At 38.6% G+C, this 26036-nt stretch overlaps 1 protein-coding gene across 2 annotated transcripts in view; it reads right to left on the reverse strand.

Annotated features, from left to right (window-relative positions):
* The window catches only part of igsf21a (immunoglobin superfamily, member 21a), a 275022-nt gene that overhangs the window by 4702 nt on the left and 244284 nt on the right, over positions 1-26036 (reverse strand). Inside the window, exons 6-9 of one of the 2 annotated variants that reach the window (XM_053652843.1) lie at positions 23075-23537; positions 9120-9205; positions 3751-3943; positions 2536-2574 (exon numbers count right to left, since the gene is read on the reverse strand). In XM_053652843.1, coding sequence (XP_053508818.1) covers positions 2536-2574; positions 3751-3943; positions 9120-9205; positions 23075-23537 — 781 coding nt within the window. Of the gene's footprint in view, positions 1-1457; positions 2575-3750; positions 3944-9119; positions 9206-23074; positions 23538-26036 lie in introns of those variants that run through there. The other variant, XM_053652842.1, reaches the window with a different exon arrangement.

Genomic DNA, 26036 nt, shown 5'->3' on the forward strand with positions numbered 1-26036 from the left:
CTATCAGGGCCTTGTTCCTACAAGCTATTTGCCTTGCATACGAGGCTGTAAGACGACCTGATTCTGTCCCTACATTCATGCACCTGCTCGCGGCCGCATTTGCATATTCAAATTTATATCCGCGGGTACCAGAGGGTAATGTGAGAAAGAGAGAACTAGACAAAGAACAAGACAAAGAGAGATTGAGAGAGAAAGAGATATAGAGATTATTTCTGCTCTTAAATCCCTCATTTTTACATGTGGGTCTATAAGTAATTACAAATAAGCCAGTGAGATTTGCTCAAAAACTGTAATTCATCAGCCGCTCGCGGTCACTCAGTTTTCAGTGTTTTTCACTGGGATTGACGGCTCATGCATGTGAAATTACAGGAGACTGCACAGCTTCACGAGTGCCTTTTTAAAAAGAAAAAACCTCCAGCCTAAGTTATACGAAGCGCATATAGCGTTAATACATGAATATGAATCTGTGAAGGTGAAGCCCTACACAGTTTCATGTAATAATATCATCATGAAAACCTGCTGTGACTTCTAACACTGTAATGATAATTACATGTTCTTTGAACCTCAGATAATGTCAGAGTAATCCTTTCTATGAATACATATGGAAAAGTAATTACACCGTAATTAACAAATATCAACAAATGTCACAGTGTTAAAGCTACGTTCACGCATACAGCGGGATTGTATCTCTGCAAGTTGCCAGTCGCTGTATTATGAAATCACCAGTAGGCTTTCCTACTACTAGTTGCCCTAGCAGCATTTATCAGTGGGTGACGCAACTAGCATTCCACTTTTCACAACCAGCCAGTTTTTTGCCGCTAAAATGTAATATTCTGGAGGGAGATCATTTAAATATAAAATTCACCAGTGTATATATGAATCCTATCCTACAAGATAAAGGAGAAGCAGTGTGTGCTCTTTGCCATTGCGGCCATCTATCTGTGACGAAAGCACAAGCGCCGGACTCTCCACGAAACAATTCGGACTTGCAAGCAGAGCGGTGGCTCACGGATCACGTGCGCTCTACTGTCTTCAGTCCCATTGGTAGTCGCTGCACCAAGGTGCTCCAAATTTGCATAAAGTTAAATTTATAGTTATAAAGACTTACTAATAATTCATATTTATTTCTAGGTCCAATTAGTGGAATATTTTATATTGTTGTTAATAGTTGTGTTGTGCTGCCTTATAAATACTTATTGTGAGTTATAATACAATTACTAACCTTTATAAATGCATCATTGATGGCTTTAAGTAAATTGAAAGCATAGGATGGAGTTTCCATAATGCAAATGTAAAGAAATCATGATGATGTGCTTATTATGCATGATACATGTCTTATGGTTGTATATGTATATGGGCGAATATGGGTGGGAACAGGATATGACATCATCGGTCAAAACCGGGCAGACTCTTTTTTTAAGTTGTTTTTATAATATTTCAAAGCCGTGTTGTAAAGTACAGGATAGCTCGATTCCACTAAACTTAGCACTTCCATTATTTTATTTATTATAATTTTTTATTGAAAAGGTCACACAGTGATGACGCGATCATCTATTGGCCACACCTCTCCAGTGATATGATTACACAGGTCAGAGTTCACCAAATTTGAACTTTCATCACGTAGCACACTTGCGTTTTTGCATTATGGAAACTGCATACCATGTTTTCACTTTACTTAACGCCATCAATGATGCATTTATAAAAGGTTAGTATTTGTATTTATAAGGCAGCACAACATAACTATCAACAACAATATAAAATAATTCACTTATTGGACCTAGAAATAAATCTGTATTACTAGTAAGTCATTATAACTATAATATAATAACATTATAAAAATGTAGGCTGCATTTTTATGAATATATTAATGGAACCATAAGATTGAGTAATTACTACATATAAATTGGTGTGTAATGCATTATGAGCATGGGCACTGAAAAAGCAAGTGTATCACTTATAAGTAAGTATAACAATAATATAAATGTAGCTATAACTGTTATTATAACAAAGTCTAGGTCTTTATGTGTCGTTATGAATGTGTTTATAGAGCAGTAATACTTGCTTATAAATAATTATAAATGGAACTATAATTCATTATAAGCTTGAGCTTCATAGAAAGTGTTATCGCCTTGATAAATATTTATGTACTGTAAGTTTATCTCATCAGTTGTCTTAAAGGGTTTATGAAGGTGTCATGTAGCTTAATGAACAGTACCCTTAAGTAAAGTGTTAAGAATTTAGTCTATAGCTAGATGTTAATAACAAGTTAATAACATGCTTATAGAGTTCTAGTGCTCTTCAATTTGGTCTTAAGTTCCTACTGTAAATGCAATTTTGAATTCATATACTGTGCTGCAGGGAGCAGATGCTGCAGAGATGCTTCGCAGGTGGCTCACTTGTCATTTCAAAATATGTGAAAAAACTCACAAAAAAGGAAAAAAGAAAGAAAGAAAGAAAGAAAGAAAAAAGTCTGGTGCTCTGGCAAACAGCCGGATACCATCTCATTCTGCAGTCCCAGAAGGTTCCCACACTTACTGTTTTGATTCTGTGTGTGTTTCATCATGCTTGGGTTTTCTGCAGGAGAGAACAGAAATAGGAAAGAGAATGAGAGGTTGAGATGAGGCAGCTGTTGTGTCATTAAAAAAAAAAAAAGTCATTATATAACAAAGTTTACAGCGTCGTCACAACATTGTCACAATTATTTCTCTCTCGTTTATTACCGAGCCCTAAAGCTACGAGCTTATTTCTCTCTCGCTACTAATCTAAATTCTTTATTACAGGTGCCGATTTGTAATGCAGGGACAGTGCGCGCACACACACACACACACACACACACACATAGCCCACAACTGCTGAGGTTCAGAGGATGCCGTGGGGTCTGTTGGGCCGTTAAATGAACATTAATGCTCTTTTCAGCCGATCCGTCCCCGCAGACAGAACCTGCCCCATAGTGACACTTATCCGCCAAATGGCTTCCCCGACGATTTGTAAATTTTCAGGAGATCTTAATGAGGAGATGGTGGCGAGGCGATTCTTCATCTGATAGACTACGTGTCAGTTTCTCCATTACAGCTGGAAATGGAGGAACTGAAGTCTCCGCTGTCTCTGAGCATCGGTGACGACTTTGCGTGACTTTGTGTGTAATTAAGCAGAAACTTGTGTGTGTCTATATACAGTGTGGAGTTGAATTGATTACAGCCAGAGAGGGAAAGTAAACAAATTTGAATTATTACAACAGTAATAATTTCCATTTTTTTTCTTCTACTTTTGGTTTTCTTCACTATATTTCACAATTTAAGAACAATTTACAATTTAAAGGAGGAATATTATGCATGTACATCATTAATAAATGGGAATTAAGGTAAAGATCAACAATATATTATATAGATGAGGTATATATGTGTGTTTATGTGTATAAAATATGTATGTATACTGACTAACCAAACACGATGAGGTGTGTGTGTGTGTGGGGGGGGGTGTGTTTATGTTTGTCTATGTATATAGTGACTAACTAAGATTATGAGGTGTGTGCATGTGTATAATAACTGACTGCAGATGAAAAGTTTGTGTGTTTGTGTGTGTTTGTGTGTGTGTGTGTGTGTACTGATTATCAAAGACAATGAGGTGTGTATGCATGTATCAGTAGAACCCAGTGAGGTCTGCATTGTGAGAGGCTTGTGTGTGTGTGTATGTGGTGACTAACTGTAGACAATAAGGAGTGTGTGTGTGTGTGTGTGTGTAGTGACAAACCGAAAACGATGAGGCGTGTATGTGTATCAGTAGAACCCAGTGGGTTCTGTGCTGTACAGCGGTACATGGAGCCGTTGAGTTCTGCAGGCACTCGCTCCAGCACTAGCTCCTTCCCTTCCCTCTCACTGGTGCCGTCCAGCAGACGTCCTCCCACTCGTGTCCAGGTAAACAGCGGCTCGGGGAACACCTCGTTCTGTAAGACAGTGAGTGTGTGTGTGTGTGTGTGTGTGTGTGTGTGTGAGGTAGAAAGATGTGTTCAGTCTTGATGCTAATGCAGAAAATCCCTTTAAGATAAAAAGCAACCTGAGGGATGAAGCATCCCATAATATCAATAATATAAACCCATTTCCGATGTGCTACGGTAACTGAATAAATGCTCGCTTTAATGCTGTTTTTTCCTCTTTTTTTCCTTCTTCCTCTCAACACTTTCCAGTTAGCACCGTTTTTCTTCTTTTAACTCAACTTTTATTAAAAAATTCTATCAATAATCGAGACACTTCCCAGCAGAGGACACGAGAGCGAGTTGGCGTTATTATAACTCTGTTATTATAGATTCGTTCAGCGTCCTTGTGAACTGTAGAGACAAATAAAAATGGAGTTTGTGTATCAGGCACAAGGTCCATGAAAGCACTCAGAACAAATAGGCACTTCACATGATGGCAAAAACTATCGAGTTTTACTCTCATCCTCTTAAGGCACCACTTTGTCAAGCATTATCTCTTATTAGGCCTGAAAAAGCCTGCAGCAAAAAAAAAAGGATTATCTTAACTAATGTTCAGCACAAGTGTGTGTAGGTGTGTGTAAATTCTTTTAAGCTTTCCCCCCACTAGCTTTATTTCTAGGCATTTTAACTTTGTAACGCCAACACACAGCCATACACATGGTGTTATTTTTTCTTAATACTTTGCGCATTCCACAATGCTTTTGAAATTTTCACGTAGAACAGGTCAAATTTTAGGCCAACCCTTCTTAAATAGGTTGACTATGCCTCAAGCAAGAAGGTCAACTTGAGAATATAGTAAGCACATTATGCCTGCGGTGCATGATTTAACCCGAATCATGTAAAAACGAGCTTTTATATCTGAACTTACATTTAGCTGTCCAACTTTCCAGAGATTAAACAGAAACAGTAGAAAAAGTGTCAATAAGTACTAGCCTGAAATCTGATTGGCTTGGGTCATCCATCCAGCACAGACACACTCATCTGGCAAGGTCATGTGACCTTTGATAATGATTGATATAACATCATGGCTTGGCTGTGTGTCGCACATTCACACCCTGACAGCAACGAAATGAGTTTGTGTTTGCTGGTGGCATGAGGTCAAAATTCAGGTAAAAAAAAAAAGAAAGAAAAAGAAAAAAGAAAAAACAGAAAGTTTGTAATATATAACCTTTCTCGAGTCTCAGGGGGAGATGAAAATAACTGAAAATGAAAGTCTGTTTGAGATGTGCAAATATTTTGAAGACATATTAACTTCACATAATAGTGTCTTTAATAGACATGAAATAAAATGCCGTTCACACGGTGGATTTGAAAGGCTTCGATGAGCAGGTTGTGTTGTTTAGAGCCCTCTGCTGCCTGTGAGATAAAGTGCATTTGCAATTAAACAGTAGGTGGTGAAGGAAAACTGGGTGGGGCTGGACTGCTGTGTTTCAGCCGGGGCGGAGCAAGTTTCCAGACTGGGAGAATGTAGAACAGCAGAAGAATGAAATGAAGAAACTATAGATATATTCAGGCACACTGTATCCATAGGAAATAATAGTAATACTATAATGCTACTACTCCCACTCCTCCTCCTCCTCATACTACTACTGATTCAACTATTACTCCTCCTACTGCTGCTACTACTACTGCTGCTACTACTACTACTACGGATTCTACTATTATTCCTCCTACTGCTGCTACTACTACTGCTACTACCACTGATTCAACTATTACTCCTCCTCCTACTGCTGCTGCTTCTACTACTACTGATTCTACTATTACTCCACCTACTGCTGCTACTACTATTACTGCTACTACTACTGATTCTACTATTACTCCTCCTACTGCTGCTACTACTACTACTACTGATTCTACTATTACTCCTCCTACTGCTGCTACTACTACTGCTACTACTACTGATTCAACTATTACTCCTCCTCCTACTGCTGCTGCTACTACTACTACTGATTCTACTATTACTCCTCCTACTGCTGCTCCTACTACTGCTACTACTACTGATTCAACTATTACTCCTTCTACTACTGCTACTACTACTACTACAACTACCACTACTGATTCAACTATTACTCCTCCTACTGCCACTACTACTACTGCTACTATTACTGATTCAACTATTACTCCTCCTCCTACTGCTGCTGCTACTACTACTACTACTACTACTACTATTACTCCTCCTGCTGCTGCTACTATTACTACTACTGATTCTACTATTACTCGTCCTACTGCTGCTACTGCTACTACTGATTCAAGTATTACTCCTCCTCCTACTGCTGCTACTACTACTACTACTACCGATTCTACTATTACTCCTCCTACTGCTGCTACTACTGATTCTACTATTACTCCTCTGACTGCTGCTCCTACTACTGCTACTACCACCACTACTGATTCTACTATTACTCCTCCTACTGCTGCTACTACTACTACTGCTACTGCTGCTACTACTGCTACTATTACTACTACCACTGTTTCAACTATTACTCCTCCTACTGCTGCTACTACTACTACTACTATTTGTCTTCCGGCTACTACTACTACTTTTGCTACTACTACTACTACTACTACTACTGATTCTACTATTACTTCTACTATTACAACTGCTCCTAATTCTAATATTACTTCTACTACTTCTGCTACTACTATTTCTTTTAGTACTGCTACTCCTGCTAATATTACATTTATTATTACTCTTCCACCTGCTACTACATCTACTACTATAATTCCTCCTGCTCCTATTACTACTATTTTTTTTACAACTACTGATACTGCTACCACTACTATTACTACTACTAATAATAATAATTAGTAGTAGTACAGCTTGCATGCCTTCATTCTCTTAATGGATGTGAGGTTTTCTATGTCTCTTTGCTTATTTCTCAGAAGCTCACACCAATTTACAAATATTTTGGGACTTGTTTCGCAGGACAGTTGTTATTAGTTACAATAAAAATGCCCAGTACTAACAAGCTGAAACAATGTAATGGCATGAACACATCAGCTGTACACCAGCTCAACTTTGTATAGTTTTCCAGCAGCACTCTGGAATGTTAAAGAGAGAGTCCATAATTTAGCCTACTCATTGGACAGTGGGAAATCAGTACTAAAAAAATCAGGGTACTAAAAGAGTAAGGATTTGGGTGTATACCGATAATGCAGGTCTAGAAACACTAGAAACACTGTTAACTGAATCTTCATATTTGATCAACGAAGATCATTTTATCATCATATATTTTTACCATTAATAAATAGCAGATAGAAAAAAAATTGCATGTCTTGTCATTGATCATATTTACACTCAAGGAAAAAAAGACTATTTAAATAAAAACTTCTTCCAGATACTTTGCTATTTATTTAAATTCATCTGTGCTAATTTGGTTGGGCAGTCAAGCCTATTTGTAATGACTTTTTTAATGTCCTTTAATGGAGCACTTCAAATATATAGGGAATGATCATCAGGCTGTTAATGTGTCACATGTGTCACACTCTATTGGCTACTTCAGCTGTAATAATAAAGTAGCGGTCTAATAAAACCGAACTGCCTCGTCATTTGCTGACTAACAGCTGCATAAATCTACAAAGATGATTTAAAGAGAACAGAAGAGCCTCTGAGTCATTCCTGCCACAAAGATCAGACCAGCAACTCCCCCACAGCCATTGTTCTTTTTTTATTATATTTTTGCTTGGGCTGAGATTTCTTGCTTTTGGCAGCCAATGATCGTTACACTAAAGCAATCTGCCTGCTTGATTTCCCCTCTGAACTGACGGAGTGTCGGAACAGTGAGACAATCCTGCGCCTCTGACAGTGACGCGCTCACGACCAGCTCGCAGCTACTGAATACAGGCGGAAAATAATTACACCTGAAAGCTGCAGAGATACCTCTAAACAGATGGCTGGCTCAGATTTCAATGAGGGAAGTTAGTGCACCTTGTGCCGAGCATGACAAAACAGCATGGAAGCATGACAAAAAAAAAGTCCCCTAAGGAAGTTAGGCAACATTTTACTGATCAGTTCAGAGTCTTCTTATCCACAAACAGCATCTCAATTGTGACTAAACAAGCAGTCAGTTATAAAATGGTAAAATGATGATAATACTGTATATTGTAATTAGCCGTAAGGCCTGATGTCCAACTCAAAATTATTTGTTCTTTATTCATATCAAAATTGATCAAAATGTCTTGTGTAATCAAATTTCTTAGCGCTAATTGGGATCAAAATGATTATAACACAAACTGAGAAACGTGAGCTAATGAAGGAACTAGCACTAACCAAGGTAAAAATACTGAGAAAGGTGAGCTACAAAAGGAATTTGCACTAAGTTAACAAACACTACAGCGCTACTGAGAAAGGTGAGGTAACAAAGGAATTAGCACTAACAGAGGTAACAAAGATTATATCACTAAATGGTGGGGTAACAAAATAGGGTAGCACTAACTGAGAAAGGTACTATCTGAGGTAACAAATACTATAGAACTAAATGAGAAAGGTGAGCTAACAAAAAAATTAGCGCTAACTGAGCTAACTGATCTTCCAGGGAAGATCGTATTTACGAGTTGGGAAGTGGTAATTACGATGTCAGGTGCGTTCAAGTCACTTTGGTCGGAGCAAGATGGCGGTGTACCTTTTTAATTAACTTAAAAAATATACAGTTAGGTTTTTTAACACTATTTCTAGAAAATGAATGTGCATCTGGTATGTTTTGCTTTGTTATGTTTTAATCAATTTTTGAAGCCACTCTAAACTTTCTAGTTTGAACGCACTTGAACGCACCATAACTATAGCACTAACTGAGAAAGGTGAGCTAACAAAGGAATTGGCGCTAAACTGAAGTAACAAACACTGTAGCGCTAACTGAGAAAGGTGAGCTAACAAAGGAATTAGCGCTAAACTGAAGTAACAAATACTGTAGCGCTAACTGAGAAAGGTGATCTAACAAAGGAATTGATGCTAACTGAGGTAACAAATACCATAGCACTAATTAAAAACAAAATGTGCCATTGTTTCCTTTACTTCGGAGACAGCCACATATATATTAGACAAAAAGAACAGAATTAACTGCACATAGTGTAAATTAATGGCTGTGTATGTGTAAGACTGAAAGATGGCCCCAGTTTCATACCCCTCTGTTACCCCTGGGGTTCGTACCTGGAATCCTTGCACAATGATGCGCACCGTGTCTCCTACCTTCGCCCTGGTTGGGGTCATGATAAGCTTGGGGCCTTTAGGAGCCGCTGTGAAGAAACATAAGAAAGATAAGAGAAAAAACAGATCAGATATAATGGAGTATAAAGATTAAAGAGCAACACAAGTAAAATTATCACTGATTATGACTGAGTCTTTATCAGAGAATCTTCCATAAAAGTTACCATGAACAGAGGCTTATTTGATTGACAGGCTGTGAAAAACGTAGCTGAATGAAAACAACTGAGTATATTTTTAAACATTTTTTCTACATAAATATTTGCCGTGATTTGCAATGACTTATTGGAAAAGTTACCAGAAAACAACCATAACATTTATTTTATTGACATTACCATTATGGTAAGGACATTTTATAGGGATTGTAATATAAAATAAATATATTTATTTTATAAAATATTATTTTATGTAAAATAAAATAAATATATATGTTCCAGATTACATTTTACTTAATTTTATTTTTATTATTTGGCTCTGATCCTTAAAATTGACTTCAGGTCTGTTTTCTAAAAAAATGCACACTTACTTAAAACATACTTGTCTATACGACACAAACCACACTCATCTTCTCAACACAAACAATTCAATTCAATTCAATTCAATTCAAGCACTAACTTCTCACAGGAATAACAAAAATACAGCAGCAAACAAAACTTAGTTCAAGTTCAAGTGTTCAAATTAGCCCCAGAATCAACAAAAAAATACACATTACAGGAAAATGAGCATGCAACACAGCTACCAGACAAAGATTTGCTGTCATTAACTTTTTTTTTTGAGGCACAAGCATAAAGTTCCTGGGAATTCAGGTACTTAGGCCTTCAAAATGCAGCTTGCCTGCACTGTGGGTATCTTCTAGCGACAAGTAATTACTTTTTCTATGGTTGACCTGCCTATGATTACCTATGTCACGCTGCAAAAGGAGTTATGAGCGACAGGAATAAAGGTCATTAGATCCATTTTGTACACTGAATACCATCCTTATCAATTAAGGTCACAGCGTTGAGCACCGAGGTCGTAGCTGGGACTCTGGGGATTCCTACTTTCTTTCATCCAAGGAGCTGAGGGAGGATTTATTCCCCGAGAGAGAGACAAGGAACTAAATTGGTTAGATATTCATTACTGGAGGAGAAACAGAGCATGTGAGGCAGGGTATGGAGGTAGAGAGATAAGAGACACTGAGGAAACTAATTCCCTTGTCTTGTACGGACGGAAGCCCACAGATGGGTTTAATTTGGTGCCTGAGAGAAGCTGGCCATGGAAAGAAGAAAAAAAAATCACATTGTGACCTTCTGAGGCACCAGTGATTTCTCCTGTGTATACAGAGCGCAGATAAGTCACACATTTTTAGCTGTTTCATGAAAGCGAGAGGTTCTGCTGCCTTCAAACAAAAGCAGTGGTGGTGTTTAACGGGGAAGGCAACTGGATGGTATTGAGAATCCTGATTGGTGCAGGTTTTATAAGTTCTGCATCGTTTCACACTGTCAGGGATTGGTTGGAGATGGATGCAAGTGCATTGTATTTTATTAAAAGTGAAACACACATGAACAAAGATTAGGAGTACATAACAAACACAAACATTAACTAGACCAGCATGAAATATACTTGAACATGGCATGGAATCAAAAACATATAATGGCGCTACTAACAACAGACGCTAGACAAGGTGTGCTACACAAACATGACTTAAGGACTTAAATAGTGGTGCTCATTTTGCATAAATGTGGTTCAGGTGTTCGTGATTATGTGACTTGGAGTATGACGTGAACATGTGGGGTGCAGTGGCTGATGGGTGCTGTAGTGCTGTGCCACTATTGGCGCTAACCTGACACACACAATCAGCAACCATGAGTTTCCACAAAAAGATTTTGTGAACCATATGGGAGTGGTAATACCTAATTACTGTATGTAGAGCTTGGTAAATTTTAAACATTTTACCATACATGTTATAATAAAAATATTTGCTAGTTGTTCTTACACATATATATTTTTGATTGTATTTTTAAATTACATTTATTTATGCAAATAAGGCTTCGATTGTAATTAAATATGTTAAATGTACCATTTTCTTTTAAGGTCATATTTCCAATGAACTATAAATACAGTTATATTATAAGGCATTCTTAAGGTATTTTACACATGGATATAATTAATTATAAGAATCTCACAACTGTACAATATACTGCTAAACTTTAAAACTTACTACAGAACCTTACAACTTTACAACATATTACAAACCTTTACATCATACTGTAAAACTTCACTTATAATCTACACTCAGTAGATTACACTCACTGGTATTGGTGAGTGTTAACAGAATGCATGTTATAGCAATTTATAAACACATTATAAACATGGCTATGAACTTTAAACCCCTAAGAGATACACACGATAAAATCAATAAGCAGAGACACAAATATTCCAGAGTGGTCGTTCTTGAGGGATGTAGCCTGGCAGTTGCCCTTTTCCAGCAAAAGAATATCTACAAGGAAACTTAAAAAGACTGCCTTCAGAGAAGGGACAGACTCGATACGAAATCCAAGAACTGTCTTTTTAACAACATTTGGGCAAGCCAGAAGTATTTTCTTGTAGAGAAGGTTTAGATCAAAAGATCGAAAAATCTCCGAACAAGAATACTGCTGGGAAAATAGAACATCACTATTGGAACATCTCTTTCTAAAAGAGAATATAGGAACATCTCTATCTAAAAGAGAATATAGGAACATCTTTTTCTAAAAGAGAAGACAACAGGTCTGCAGCAATTTCCCAAAGATGTTTGACTGGGGGACACTGCCAGATTACATGGACAAAGGTACCAATAACATCTGAGGAACATTTAGAACACAAATGATCAGCAGTAATTTTTATTTGGAATTTTCCAACTATAGGCCAATATCAAATCTCCCCTTTATCCCCAAGATCTTAGAAAAGGTTGTATCACAGCAGCTATGCTCGTACTTGCATAGGAATAACATTCAGGAAATGTATCAGTCAGGATTTAGGCCTCATCATCGCACAGAGACAGCGCTGGTTAAAGTGGTAAATGACCTACTACTGGCCTCTAATCAGGGTTGTGTCTCCTTGCTTGTGTTACTTGACCTTAGTGCAGCTAAGGTTTTTGATACCACTGATCATACTATTCCCCTTGATAGACTAGAAAACGTTGGCATTAAGGGAACGGCCTTCTCCTGGCTCAGGTCTTATTTGACTGATCCTTATCAGTTTGTAGATGTAAATGGTGACTTCTCTATGCATACTGAGTGGTCTCACACCACAGTAGCTGAGCGAACTTTTGGTCTTTTATGACCTGCCACAACCACTTCAATCAAAATTTGTTGGTACAGTACCTCGAATAGAGAAGGCTACAGCAGGGGGCAGAGCTTTCTCTTACAAAGCCCTGCAGTTATGGAACAGCCTTAGAATTAGTGTTCAGGCAGAAAACATATTTATTTAGTCAAGCCTTTTGTGAATAGTCTTTTCTTAGGTAAAGGAGCAGATCTAGAGGACTCACAAGCAGAGAGTGTTGTGGTGAACTTGGATGTTTGGATGCTGTCACCCACCACTTTCACACGTTCACCCAGGTTTGTTGATGGTGGAGTGGCTGGCCTTGTTATGTCCCAGGGCGCCCTCATTTTTGTGTTACCTGGCTCTCCCTTTCAGTTATGCTGTCATAGCTAGTCTTGCCGGAGTCCCTGCTTTAACTCATGCAAAGTACATTGTCCTTAACCATTACGGGACAATAAGCATGCCTAATAATCTCTCCCTCTCACTCCCTCTCTCTCTGTTGAGCTACACGTTACTCCTGAGATACCAGTGATCCTGACCTCTTCTGCTCACCGTACCTGTCCGATACATCCTGATGCCTTACTTCTGGTTGGAGTTCTCATCAATTGGAAGTCAAAATTCATATGAACAGTTAGGCTATTATAGCTTTAGGACTGCAATTGCCACGAACAGTTTTGCACTCAAGTCTCCATCAGTGAACAGTGTATAAGTTCAACAAAACTGTAAAAACTGTAATGAATTTCATGGTTACACAGCTGCACTATTTGATTATGTACTGTAGTATTAGCACATTTATAGAAGGGATTTATTTATAATTTCACTGGTGTCACCCAGATGAGGATGGGTTTGCTTTTGAGTCTGGTTCCTCTCAAGGTTTCTACCTCATATCGTCTCAGGGGGTTCCTTTTCAAATGGAACTAACATTGAAATACCTCTGGGCACTTCCCACAGCATGAAGCTCATGCAACGTTTTGTTCCCTTCTCAGGGAACAAGTTTACATGCGTAACCCAGACGTTCCCTTTCAAAGGGAACTCAATGTTGCGTGAGCTTCACCCTGTAGGAAGCGCCCACAGCGTGAAACTCACGCAACGTCTCATTCTCTTCTCAGGGAACAGGTTTACATGCATAACCCAGACGGTTTTCCTTGCTACAGACGCCTCTAGCTTGCTCATCAGGGAAAAATTCATACATTTAAAATCTATATTCTGAGTTTATATATTTCTGTAAAGTTGCTTTAGGACAATGTCCATTGTTAAAAGCACTATACAAATAAAACTGAACTGAACTGAATTGAATGTGTGGTAAGGAGTATGAGTCTATGTGTTAATTTATAATCAATTAACTGGGGAGCAAAATTTCTTAGATGAAGCAAATACATTCTTCTAAATAGAAACTCAATCCCAATTCCCCACCAGCTTCATACAAATCCCGAGACCATACTTCCACTATTCCAAGGGGGTGAGGAGCATTAAAGATAAACCTATTACAAAGAGTGGATATCAAACCCCGGGAAACACTGGCAGACTTAAAAAGATCGGCTAGAGGGTGAATTTCTGTGGAAGTGCTCCATGGAACATCGTAGGTCCCCAATCAGACCTTTAAAACCTTTCCTTTATTTTTTTCCATCAGCATTAGCAACAGCATCAACATCCTGAATCCTGCATTTCTAAATATTTGGCCGAGAACACATTCACACTGCAGGAAATAGTGGTCAACATCTGATCTTATATTTCCTCATATTTCATGACAGTATGAGCAGCAAAAATCACATTTAAATCTGACAGCTCCACATATGTCATTACTTCACGTGGGTGGAAATTATCCTGCTTTCATGTCATGTCAGAATGACAGTAATTACATGTCGACGACTCAAAGATTCTTCTTGGACTCCGAAATTCGTTTGCATAGTTTGATACATACAAAGTTAAAATTTACATTTTATTATTATTATTATTATTATTATTACATACTACAAAATAAGAAATGTTAGAAAATTGGTAAAGAGTTCAATCTGAACATTATAATCTTTACTACTTTAACTGTGGAAGTGAGTGGCTGTCATTTATTCTGCTGTGTTTGTTTAGAACATTACGTCACACACCATCGAGTTATATTACAGAACATTCCAAGCATGGTAGTTACGGATGATTTTTATTATAAATCTGACATGATACAAATGCACTATATATAAATCGCTGGAGCAGGCATCGTATCCCACAAGATCTCTGCACATTATTATCTATACATCTTTTAGTTTCACACAGCTAGACAACTGTTGAATGTTGTATTAAAACAGTTTTCACGCAACTTGATAGTTACACTAGTACATTTAAGCTTACTGTTAAAAAGATATTATAAAATAAAAGTTTGAGCAGAAAATCAGACTTGTGGACAGTGTGCATGCAGTTTAATACTGATTTAAGAGTGCCCCCCCCATTTTTAATTCGTGCATAAATCATAGTGTCATCACCACACCGCAAAAAAAAGGGAAAAAAGAGGCTGTTTTTATTACAGAAATGAGTTGAGACATTAGCAACAGAGTGTGTGGTGGGCGAGACTGGAGAAGTGATATACTGGAGCGATTAAGAGCTTGTCAAGACATGAATCATGAATTGATGACTCCATCGATTTTTACCCATGAAAACTCGTGAAAAACACAGTGAAGGTGTTTATACATATGAGGAATGCACACGCATGGACTGACCCTGTGCTTAGCTGTTGAATTAAGGGATCAATTCCTGGATTGTGTGTCTGTACTGTCTGCGAGAACGAGGTCAAATCACTGGCCTGTGATATTTACTAACACCCTATGTTTAGCCAGTGACCCTGCCACCGTGGGCCATCTGCAGCGATGCATCACACTGTGAGGTATTTTTGAGCCCTGGCTCTGACAGAAAGCATGACTGTTGACGGGCGTGATGATGAGATGCTCGGGTCTGGGCCGGCGTCCAGTGCGAACAGTTGGCAGTTCGCGTCATCACCTTTGATTACGACAACACATTCTGCGCTCTGCCCCTCCTCTGTGAAGAGGGAGGCGACTGACACGTCCCAAGGTTAATGTCAGTCAGTGAGCACCTAGAAACCTCAAACAGCCGATCTCCTATCTTTCCGTCCCCTCGACCAGCTGTGCTCAGCTCAAATTCTCTGTACCTACCAGAACACAGCGGATTACATAAGACTAAATGTAAAAGACATTGTCTTGTCTTGTCTAATTCAATACAAATGTTTTAGGATGGAAGAAACTAAAGATGCATACAGGATGCATTTTTTTTGCCATCATGACTGAATATCTGCAGCCTTATCATTTTAATTATCTTTATCTCTAGATAAAGGAACCTGCACAAACCCACAGATCATCACTCTGTTTAGGCTAAAAGATTATAATCTGCCCCCAGCTCTGGTTCCTTTTTTTTTTTTGCTGAATCCAAAACAAATCCTGACTCGCTTAATCCTCTGCTTTAATTATGGAAAGCCACCGGCTGCATGGGCTCATGTCCACGTGGAGTTTGACCCACAGCCAATGCAGGACGGCTTTAAGCCCAGTCATCTCAACTGCCTTCAAAATGATCAGACCTGAAGTGTCCATTTACATAATATTTCAGAAACCATGAGCTGTTTGAACTGCTGAAACCAGGCCTTGATTTTTTTTTAATACAAAATGTTCCCTCTCTTCGCTTATATAAGGAACAAAACAGTTTGTGTCATGCTGTTATTAAAAAGAATCAAAGATAAGGTTTTGTGATGCACTCACACATGTAGTGCAGTTATTGCTCACACCCTGAAGCTGATTAGTTTCCTATCGCAGAAAGTGTTTCATTCAGCAATTTTCCAACGATTACCTTAAAAAAAAATGTATTACCGAACGACGCATACTGTTATCCCTTTATAGTTATATTTAATGCTCAAACATCTGTGAAAGAAGTTAGTACCTATTATCACTCATAGCAGCTATAAACAGTTACAAAGAAAAAAAAGAGGTAAAAAACTGTGAAAGAAGTGCAGAGGATATTTAAATATTTATTTATGCTATCTCATTTCTATCTGTCTGTCTATCTATCTATCCATCCATCTATCCATCCATCCATCTATCTATCTATCTATCGGGAGAATGCTGCCATGATGTGCCGTTCATTTTCTAATCAAGGTCAAGTTATTCATTTAAGGAAGGTAATTTCATTGAACTGTAGAATTGAGATAATCAAAATGGAGTAAAAGCAACATTAATAACATAGATCCTCACAAAGAATGAATGAGATCATCATTACAATAAGTTATAATCATAAAACCAAACTCAAATTTTCTACACCATATACTGTAGACTGACATATGAAATGCCTGCAATTCACTAATTTCAAATAATAACATTAATTAATTACTTCATTACGACCCAGTAAGGATAAGTGGTAGGAAAATGGACGGCTTGATGGATTACTTTATTATAATATGTATACTATTATAATATATAGTATGGTTTAAGCTGTGTATACTGTCTCCTTGTGAGATAATGTACATCTAAATATAAAAAAAGAGGACAGTCTGAGGTCGTGTCCTCCATCCACTTCCTTGAAGTATTTAGCTGGAAAATCAGTCACTACACTGAAAACGGCTCATCAAACTAACAAACATTTGGACAATTAACCTGCCCTTTACTAGGTGCACGCTCCTGTGAGTTCATTTTTCTCCAGCTGTTATCATGTAGACACACGTTTACTATCGGGACCATAATGATCCACAGCTTTACCCTCATGGGGCAAAGTGGAATGAAAGGCTTGTTTTGCTGTGGATGACATTTTCATGCTTTATTTTGCATGACACTCTGTGGGAATAATGGGAATGTTGTAGTGAAGCGTAGGAGACCAACGACACCAAAACACTGGAGAGGGGTTAACACAGAATCTGATATACCACTCAGTAGGGGACAAGGTTTAGAGCTCTTTGGAGTTAATGGAGGAAAATCTACTGTTGCAAAACTTCTAATTATTTACAGACGGTTGACAAATGAAAAGAAAATCCAAACTAATGTGTGTGTCGGGTTCATCACGAGTGGCATGAACAGATTCAATGCACGTTGGCATTAATTCTACAAGTCTTACAAACTGTGTTGGATGGATGAACACCGTTCTTCGAAAAGATATTCCCTCAGTTGATGTTTTGAAGAGGTGATGGAGAGATCCAAAATCTCTCATAGGTGTTCAACTGGGTTGAAATGTGGTGAATGTGAAGGTCATAGCATATGACTTACATCATTTTCATCCTCACCAAACCATTTGAGCACTTGGGCCGTGTGGGTGGGGGTCAGAGTCATCCCAGAAGAGACCATTTGCATCAGGATAGAAATGTTTCATCTTAGGATAAAGGTGATCATTCAGAAGAATTTTGTATAGATTTGCTGTGACTCTTCCCTCTAAGTGGACAAGTGGACTCAAACCATGGCAGCAAAATATTATATACAGCATAACAGAGCTGCTGGTGTCTCTTTAATTTGTCACCCGTCTATATGTAGTGTACACATAGAATAAGAAAATACCTCTTGGCACCACTCTGAATGCAGCACCATGGATTCATGTAGCTGCAGATATGTACAAACACCACACAAATCGACAGGAACATAGCTACACAGAGGGCTAAGCAAACCCAAGATCACCAAAACTCCCTGCCATCACCGAAAGTAGCAGGCAAGCAGAAAGTGATCAGATGCTGCACTCTATTCATGGTGAACAGGTGCTCCACCACATGGCCAACCAGTGGACAAATTCAACAAACAATCAAATAATAAAACAGAAGACAGATGCAAAAACAATCATCCACCCATCCATCTATCCATTTGTACAGCTTATCCTACACAGGGTCTCAGGGAGCCTGGAGCCTATCCCAGAGGACTCGGGGCACAAGGTGGGGGACACCCTGGACGAGGTGCCAAACCATCACAGGGCACAATCGCACACACATTCACACACTTCAGATCATTTGGAAATGCCAATCAGTCTACAATGCATGTCTTTGGATTGGGGGAGGAAACTGGAGTACCTGAGGAAACCCCAGAAGTACAGGGAGAACATGCAAACTCTGTGCACTGGTCATGGTCATGGTTGGATCTGGAGCCAATCGAAGGACACCCTTAATGGGATGCCAGTCGATTCAAGGGCACTATATGCTCATTCACACCTAGGGGCAATTTAGCATAGGCAATTCAATGGCATGTTTTTATGAGGTAGGAAGAAACCAGACAAGTCAGAGGAAACCCATATGGACATAGGGACAATATGCAAAACTCCATGCAGACAGTAAAGAACAATTCAGGTACCCTGTAGCTGTGAGACACCAACACTACCTGCTACACCACTATGCAACCCTTATTCCAGAGTTTTTCAGCCTAATTTCTATCTACCATTTTACTAGACTAGAAATATGCTATATGTTTGTATGCTGCTGTACAGGAATCTGTATCTGGTGTTACTTTCTCAGATTTTGAGCCGATCTCTCTATCTACCCTTGAGGACTTTGTACTTAAACTAAAGTCTCCTCAAGATATTGTTCCGACTCATTTGTTAAAACAAGTTTTCGAATCAGTTGGGCCATATATAGTGTCTATAATTAATAAGAATTTGCTTTTGGGGGTTGTGCCTGACTACTTTAAACATGTAGTTCAGCCCCTTTTGAAGAAATCAAACTTGGATAAGAGTGTGTTAGCTAATTTTAGACCAATCTCGAAATTTCCATTCCTGGCTAAAACTCTGGAGAAGAGCATCCTCATTCAACTTCAGTCATTTATTGATACAAATGAGATCTGTAAAGTGTTTCAATTGGGCTTTAAAAAACATCACAGTACTGGATCAGCTCTGCGGAGAGTTTTTAATGATATTTTTTATGGAAACCGACCATGGTAAGTAACTTCACTGTGCTTCTACTCCTAGATCTGACTGCAGTGTAAGGTGGATTAAGATGGACTGAAAGTCATACTTTCAAAATATGAGTTTTTTTGGTTTGCATGGGAGACTTTGCATCGCCCTGCACCCCTATCATGTGTTATCCCGCAAAATGCGATTTTAGAACCCATTTTCTTTTCTCTTTATGTGCTACTGTTAGGAATGATTTCGGGTAATTACGGTGTGTCTTTCCTTTCATATGCCGATGATATTCAATTGTATCTGTCTTTTAACCCGAATTCTTGTTGGCATACACTGCTGCTCTTATTCACGTTCATGAGTGAAAGAGATCATTACTATCTAATGCGCAAAATCTCCTTCATGTTCCTCGACCAAAAATAAAGTTCCCAAGGCTATGGAATAATTTAACAGCGTATTTGAGACAATCATCATTGTTGAATGAATTTAAGAAGGAGTTACAAAAGATTTTTTTTTTTTACATTAGCTTTTGATTAGTTATGAGTGTTGAGGTACTCTCACTGTAGCTACTCATAGTTGTAGTTTTTCTTGAATGGTGTGTGTTAATGTTTTAAATTTGTGGTTATTAATTCTTGTCATTTTATTTGATTACATTGTACAGCACTGTGGTCAACTATGTTGTTTTATGATGTGCTTTATAAATAAAACTGGATTGGAATTGGATTGGAAATATGAAACACTTCCCTGAAGAGAAGAAAAAACTGTAGTTATTTGTGCAACAGTGGTTCGAATTTCAATCCAACATCAATTGTATTATACTGTTCCTTGTCGTTTTGGAAAGAAACCTAGATTCTGCTCCTAGACTATAAATTTTGACAGATTCTTCAATACCGAGTGACTGATTTTAGCAACCAGACACCACTGTGATGAACCGAGCCATCCGATTCTATCTGTCATGAAATTACCAGACCAAAAAAAAGTCCAAAGTCCAAAAAAGGGACTTTGTTAGGAAAGATAGAGGGACAATAAAGAGTATGTAATAGAGAGAAGAAAGCATCGTACTGCAGGTCCTTTGTATGAACCCCACTCTCTACGTGTCCCACTTTCATTTCTTACTGTTCCCGTGTCAGGAAGTCAGAAACACATCTGTTTAGCTTGTCCTGCGTCATATCACTCGTTCTCCTCTATCCATGGCTGACGGATGGAAGTCTGTGAGCACGTGCAGCATTTGATATGATAATAGGAGCTGTTGGAGGCCATCATTATTTTAGCGTTAACAGCCAGTTCGGTTCAGGTCTCCATGAGAAAAAAGACCTATTGGGATCCTATTCATTTTTCCTCACTTTTTCAGCTGCATACAAATGCAATTTCAGCAAACGAATGGTGAAAAACAAACTAGCATGAAATCTCCATAACATCTCAGTTAGCATGGTAAATTATTATTATTAGGACCACACTGGCATTGGCATCTACAACAATGGCATCTTGGAGGCCAGCATGTGGTTCAAGTCTCACTCCACTCGCCTAATTCAGGTTGACTTTTTCAATAATGGTTGTAAGTTAACTCAATCTAGCGCGCCGGCAGTGCAATGTATTAGCCTGTCAATCACAGCGAGATTCAGCATTTCTGCGTTAGGTCTTGCAATCTGCCCGGCTGTAACACAATTAAGCAACAAATGGAAGTCCGAGTTGCTCTAAATGCATTTGTCAGAGGGCGATGTAAAAAGATGCAGTGGTGATAGAGCAAGGAAGGTAGAGGACAAGCCAAGAGAAAAGTGATGACTGCAGGTAGGTTTGTTTCTCGCCCTCTGATTTAGAAAGAGGTTCCTTTATCCAGGTCCTGATCAGTGAAAGAAAAATTGTAGTGTTCAAAGGTCAACTTATTTAGACAGCTCCTCAAGAATGCTGGGTTCAGCAAGACCAACAGTCCCTAAAAAAAGGGCTATGAAAGTTTCAAGTCACCAAGGGCACTGAATTCTGAGACAAGCCAGGGCTGTTTCTGTCCTAAAGGCTTCATGTAAAGACAAATTGGGTGGGTGTTAAAATTTATACCACAGAACAGATGAATGCTCAATTCTGATTGGCAGGAATTCTGGCTACAAGGTTGATATTAATGCTGTCATTCTAATACGTTAACTTACAACAGGACTGCTATAGCAGATGTTTAGTGCTCCACATTAACAAACAAAATGCATGTAATTACTGATATGGTAAAGTTTTCTGTGAGGAGCCATTTATGTTGAATTTTAGAATGAGTCTTCAGTGTCTCCACTTTATAACAGTCAGAGGTAAAGCTGTAACTTTAGGTTTTCCAAGATGGGAAAGTCTTCAAGACATCTTGAGGTCTTTGGCTCTTGCAGTTTCTCTGTAAGATGATGAGCTGTGTTTTTGTCTTATTAACGTCAAAAGACAGAAAAAAGGCAGATGTGGGAATGACTGGAAATGCCAGAATTTAAATAATTAATTTGTGACACCCTGGCACAGTGTCATCTGAGTGTTTCAATGTAATACCTCACATGCTTATTATTCCAAAGAAGCCTTGAGGTTCACCAATTATTTGGTATTAAATCAGCTTTAAAGCACAGCCACACAATAAGTTGATGATAACTCATGCAGCATGACCTATGTCTGCACAGGCATGAATATGGTGTTTGTATTCACAACATTCACTTTGTTTGGATGTGGGGTGACCCTGCGATTTGAGTGCTTGTAACCTTCAAGCATAGATGACCCTGGGTTTTAATCTATGGGTTTAACCTATGATAAGCCTGCTAATCCATAGTCCATTCTATTTTGGCATTAAATCAACATTAGGGCACATTTTCAACTTCTTCAATCCCCTATAATCCAGTCACCAGGCACAGAGATGGCAGCGTGTTGATCTTTTCAAAGTGGTGATCCCCTCAACCATGAATCTTCTTTTGTAGTGCACCCAACTTTAGACTTATCATCCTTAAGATGTTTCTACAACCCTTTATATCCTCTTTACCAAGACATAAAGATAGTTGAAAATTGGACATTTCCACTTAGGGTCCATGAGCACAGCTATTATGAAGTTTCAAAGGTAACCTTGAGGTTCAGCTAATGCTATGAATCTTCATTTAGTCTCAAATCAGCAGTAAAGCACGACCACTCCATGGACTGATGATATCCTACTCATCCAGCATGACCTAGGGTTACACAGGCATGAAGAATGCATTTGACTTCATTATATTTGGATTTGTTTGGCCGCTTGTACATTTCAGACATACAGGTTTATGGTGACCTTGAGTTTAACCCATGATCAGTTTGCTAAACCATTAATCTCCTTTCACTGTCCCTCTCAACTTTGGTTCTGAATTTTCTTAAACCCTCCCTGACTATTCACCCTGGAATAGCCAGGAAGGATTTGAACTCATAACTTGCATGCATGCACCTTGCATGTTATTCTGAAGTTCCAACAGTAACAGTAAGGTTCATCAACCATCCCATGCACTGACGATATCCTACTTCCTCAGCATGACCTTGGTTGGCAGTGGCATGAAGAAGTTGTTTGACTTCATTATATTTGGACTTGTTTGGCTGCTTGTACATTTAAGGCATGATGGTTTACGTGACCTTGAGTTTAACCCATGATAAGTCTAAACCATTAATCTCCTATCAAGCCTTGCGCCTGATCATTTCCCCTATGATTATGAAGTGCCAGTGGTAACCTTGAGGCTCACCAATTGCTATGGTATTAAAATAATGTATTAAAGCACAACAGCCTCATACACTGATGAGATACTACTCACCCAATGTGACCTCAGTCTGCATAGGCATGGAGAGGGCTGGGTGTTTAACCTCACAGCTGAATAGGGCATCATTGTCCATTTGAGGGTTCAGGGTCCATGTGAGCTTGGCTTGCACAGTCACAGAACCATCGCTCTGTGGGAGGTGGGCATTGCTGAAGAAGTAGGCCGGGTCGGCACTTTGCACCCAGTGCGGAAACTCGCGGCTCACCACCGTCTCTGGGATAGCCTCTGTAGCTGGACTGGTCTCATAACGTGCCTGCCGGGCCGCGTAGCTCCGTCTCGGACTCTCAGTATAGAGGCGTCCAAGCAGAGACAGTGATTTCTGCATTTTGGTGTCATCCAGATCCCTGCTCATCAGAGGCCTTGCCCTGCGCACACCTGCTGAGCCTCCTCCTTCATCGGCTGCCGTCGGTGAGACGTAGGAGATCACTTCAATCAGCTCACCGTCTCGCTTAAAATATACCTAGAACAAGAGAGAGGAAAAAGTTGAGAGAGATTTGAAGGCTTCTGGAATTGAGTGAAATTACCTCCAATCGGATTGGCAAAGAAGATGGCAAGATTGGACTGGCAAGATTATGCAAACTTAGTTGTTGCCCAATGCAGAAGGAACCTAGATGTGCTAACTGCATTCCAAATGGCTCCTTAATTAATTATTTATAAGACCATATATAAGCCCATTTCCTACTGTATCAATATAAGAAAAATAAAACATAATTATAAGGTCGTAATTACAATAAAGTTTCTCAGATTTTACAATCTTTAAGTAAATACTGTATATTTCAGTATATAATACTGTATATTTACTGTATAATGAATACATTTCTCAAAATTATTATTTAAAAGAAAATAATTCTCAAAACTGTGATTTTTTTTTTTCAAAATATCCAAAACATTTCCAGAAATTATTAATGTTTCACAAGATTCAAAAAGGATTTTTTTAAAAAAAGAATGTCTTTTTAAATGTATTATATTAAAACAACGAGAACACGTCTTGAAATGATACATTAGAATATCAAACTAAACTGATTTCCCCCAAATTATGAATTAGTGTGAATTAATCCAAAAATATTAAGAAGTAATTCAGAGTCAGAAAGGTTCTTAAAAATTATGAATTAGAAATCTCTAAATAATGAGAACATTTCTCAAAATTCTGTTGTGAGATAATAAAACACACATCAGGATTTGCTTTTATTGGAAAATATTCAAGTTCGTGGTGGTAACACTTTCTCTGCTTCGCATCAGGCCGCATCACGCTACCCACTGTTGACTATTTTCCTGTAACAGCACACCACTGTGTTTCATGAAAAGGTTTTCTGTCCATTGCCCGTACGAACAGAAACACATCCATTTCTACAGTCTTTTATTTTGTATTTAAAAGTTTTTACTGCATTTAACCATTTCTGGCTGAAGACCAGTAAGGGACAGTCATCAAAGTGTGCAATAGTAAATGCTCTTTTCTGCACAAACCAATATGTTATTAAAATGGCTGTAGTAACCTATAAAAGCTAGTTGTGCATGAATGCCGTCAGTTCACCGGATGTTATTGGATGATAGTAAGAATTCACTGAAACATTTAATGATGCACACTTTGGTCCTTTATTAAAGATGCCTGATCAAAATAATAATATAAATGTGACATGTGAGGACATGAGACAACTTGTGAGTAAGAACTGTTATAGTACTGGATGTGGGAATAAATGTAGGTAAAATCTGAATATGTGTGAGAAGTGTATTGATACATATTTTGCACATTTTAACAATGGGGATCAGTCAGTCAGCCTGTCAGTGAGTGAAAACACATCTTTTAAGTGTGCAGAAATATGTGCTAAGCTACACAGCTACTCAGCTGCGCTCCATCCACGCAGTGCTGTCATTAATCCATGGCTGAGATGTGTGTTACAGATTTTATATTGTCCTACTCCTCAGCTAGACTGCATTCCTATTATGACTGCTTTCCCCTACTGTGTGCCATGTGGATATTAAAGATTCCTGAGTAGTACATTTTTTGACAGGGAATTAAGTCCCCACTACACACAACTTCTAGATATTTGTATTAAAATCACAATACTCTCAGCAAGCAGTCTCTGGCGCTACTCATTCCACAGCGCTCAGGTTTTTTTGGGGGGGCACTCAAGGCGATAAAAACAGAATTGCATCTCTCTCTAATCCGCCTGTCCATTCTGGGGCGGATGGACATTTTGAATTCAATTTGCACTAGAGTAAAGTGCCATTACACGACACGCCACATTTCCCCAGCCGTTTGGCTTCATTCTTCCCTCTCTGTCTTTCCTGGGTTTTTTTTGTCAGCCGTTTGTGTGAGATGATTGTTTGGGGTGCGCTTTGATTCTCTGAGGCCTTCAGGGCTGTTTCACTCCACTGACTAAATAAGCGCAATCAGAGTCGTAAGCTTTTAAATTGCTACCAAGTTCTAGGGCAAAAAGAGAGAGAGATAGATAGATAGATAGAGAGAGAGAGAGAGAGAGAGAGAGAGAGAGAGAGAGAATGACAGAAGAAACCATGGTGATGGTTTCATATACAGAATTTCTGCCCATAATTGTGTTTCTAATTTAAAATGCTGCTAATTTACATAGACTTATTTTAGTCCTATATAAACTTTACGCATGTATTCATTTTTTAAATAATATTTAAATAAAGGACGATACATTTTTTTTTTTACAAGTGTTTTTTCAACTGTGAAGGAACAACATTGTTAATGTAACTGTCTGTGTAGAGTTTGGCATATTCTTCCCGTGTCCACATGGGTTGTACTAGGTGTGAATGAGTTTGTAAATGAATGTGTGAATGAGTGTGTGCATGGTGTCCTGCGATAGACTGGTGTCCCATCCAGGGTGTATTCCCACCTCTTGACCAGTGTTAAGCCTAGGATAGGCCTCAGATATACCATGACATTGAGATATATATATATATATATACACACACACTTTAATAGGAACACATTTAC

This window comes from Ictalurus furcatus, chromosome 21, assembly GCF_023375685.1.
Source record: "Ictalurus furcatus strain D&B chromosome 21, Billie_1.0, whole genome shotgun sequence".
In the NCBI taxonomy this organism is placed as follows: domain Eukaryota; kingdom Metazoa; phylum Chordata; class Actinopteri; order Siluriformes; family Ictaluridae; genus Ictalurus; species Ictalurus furcatus.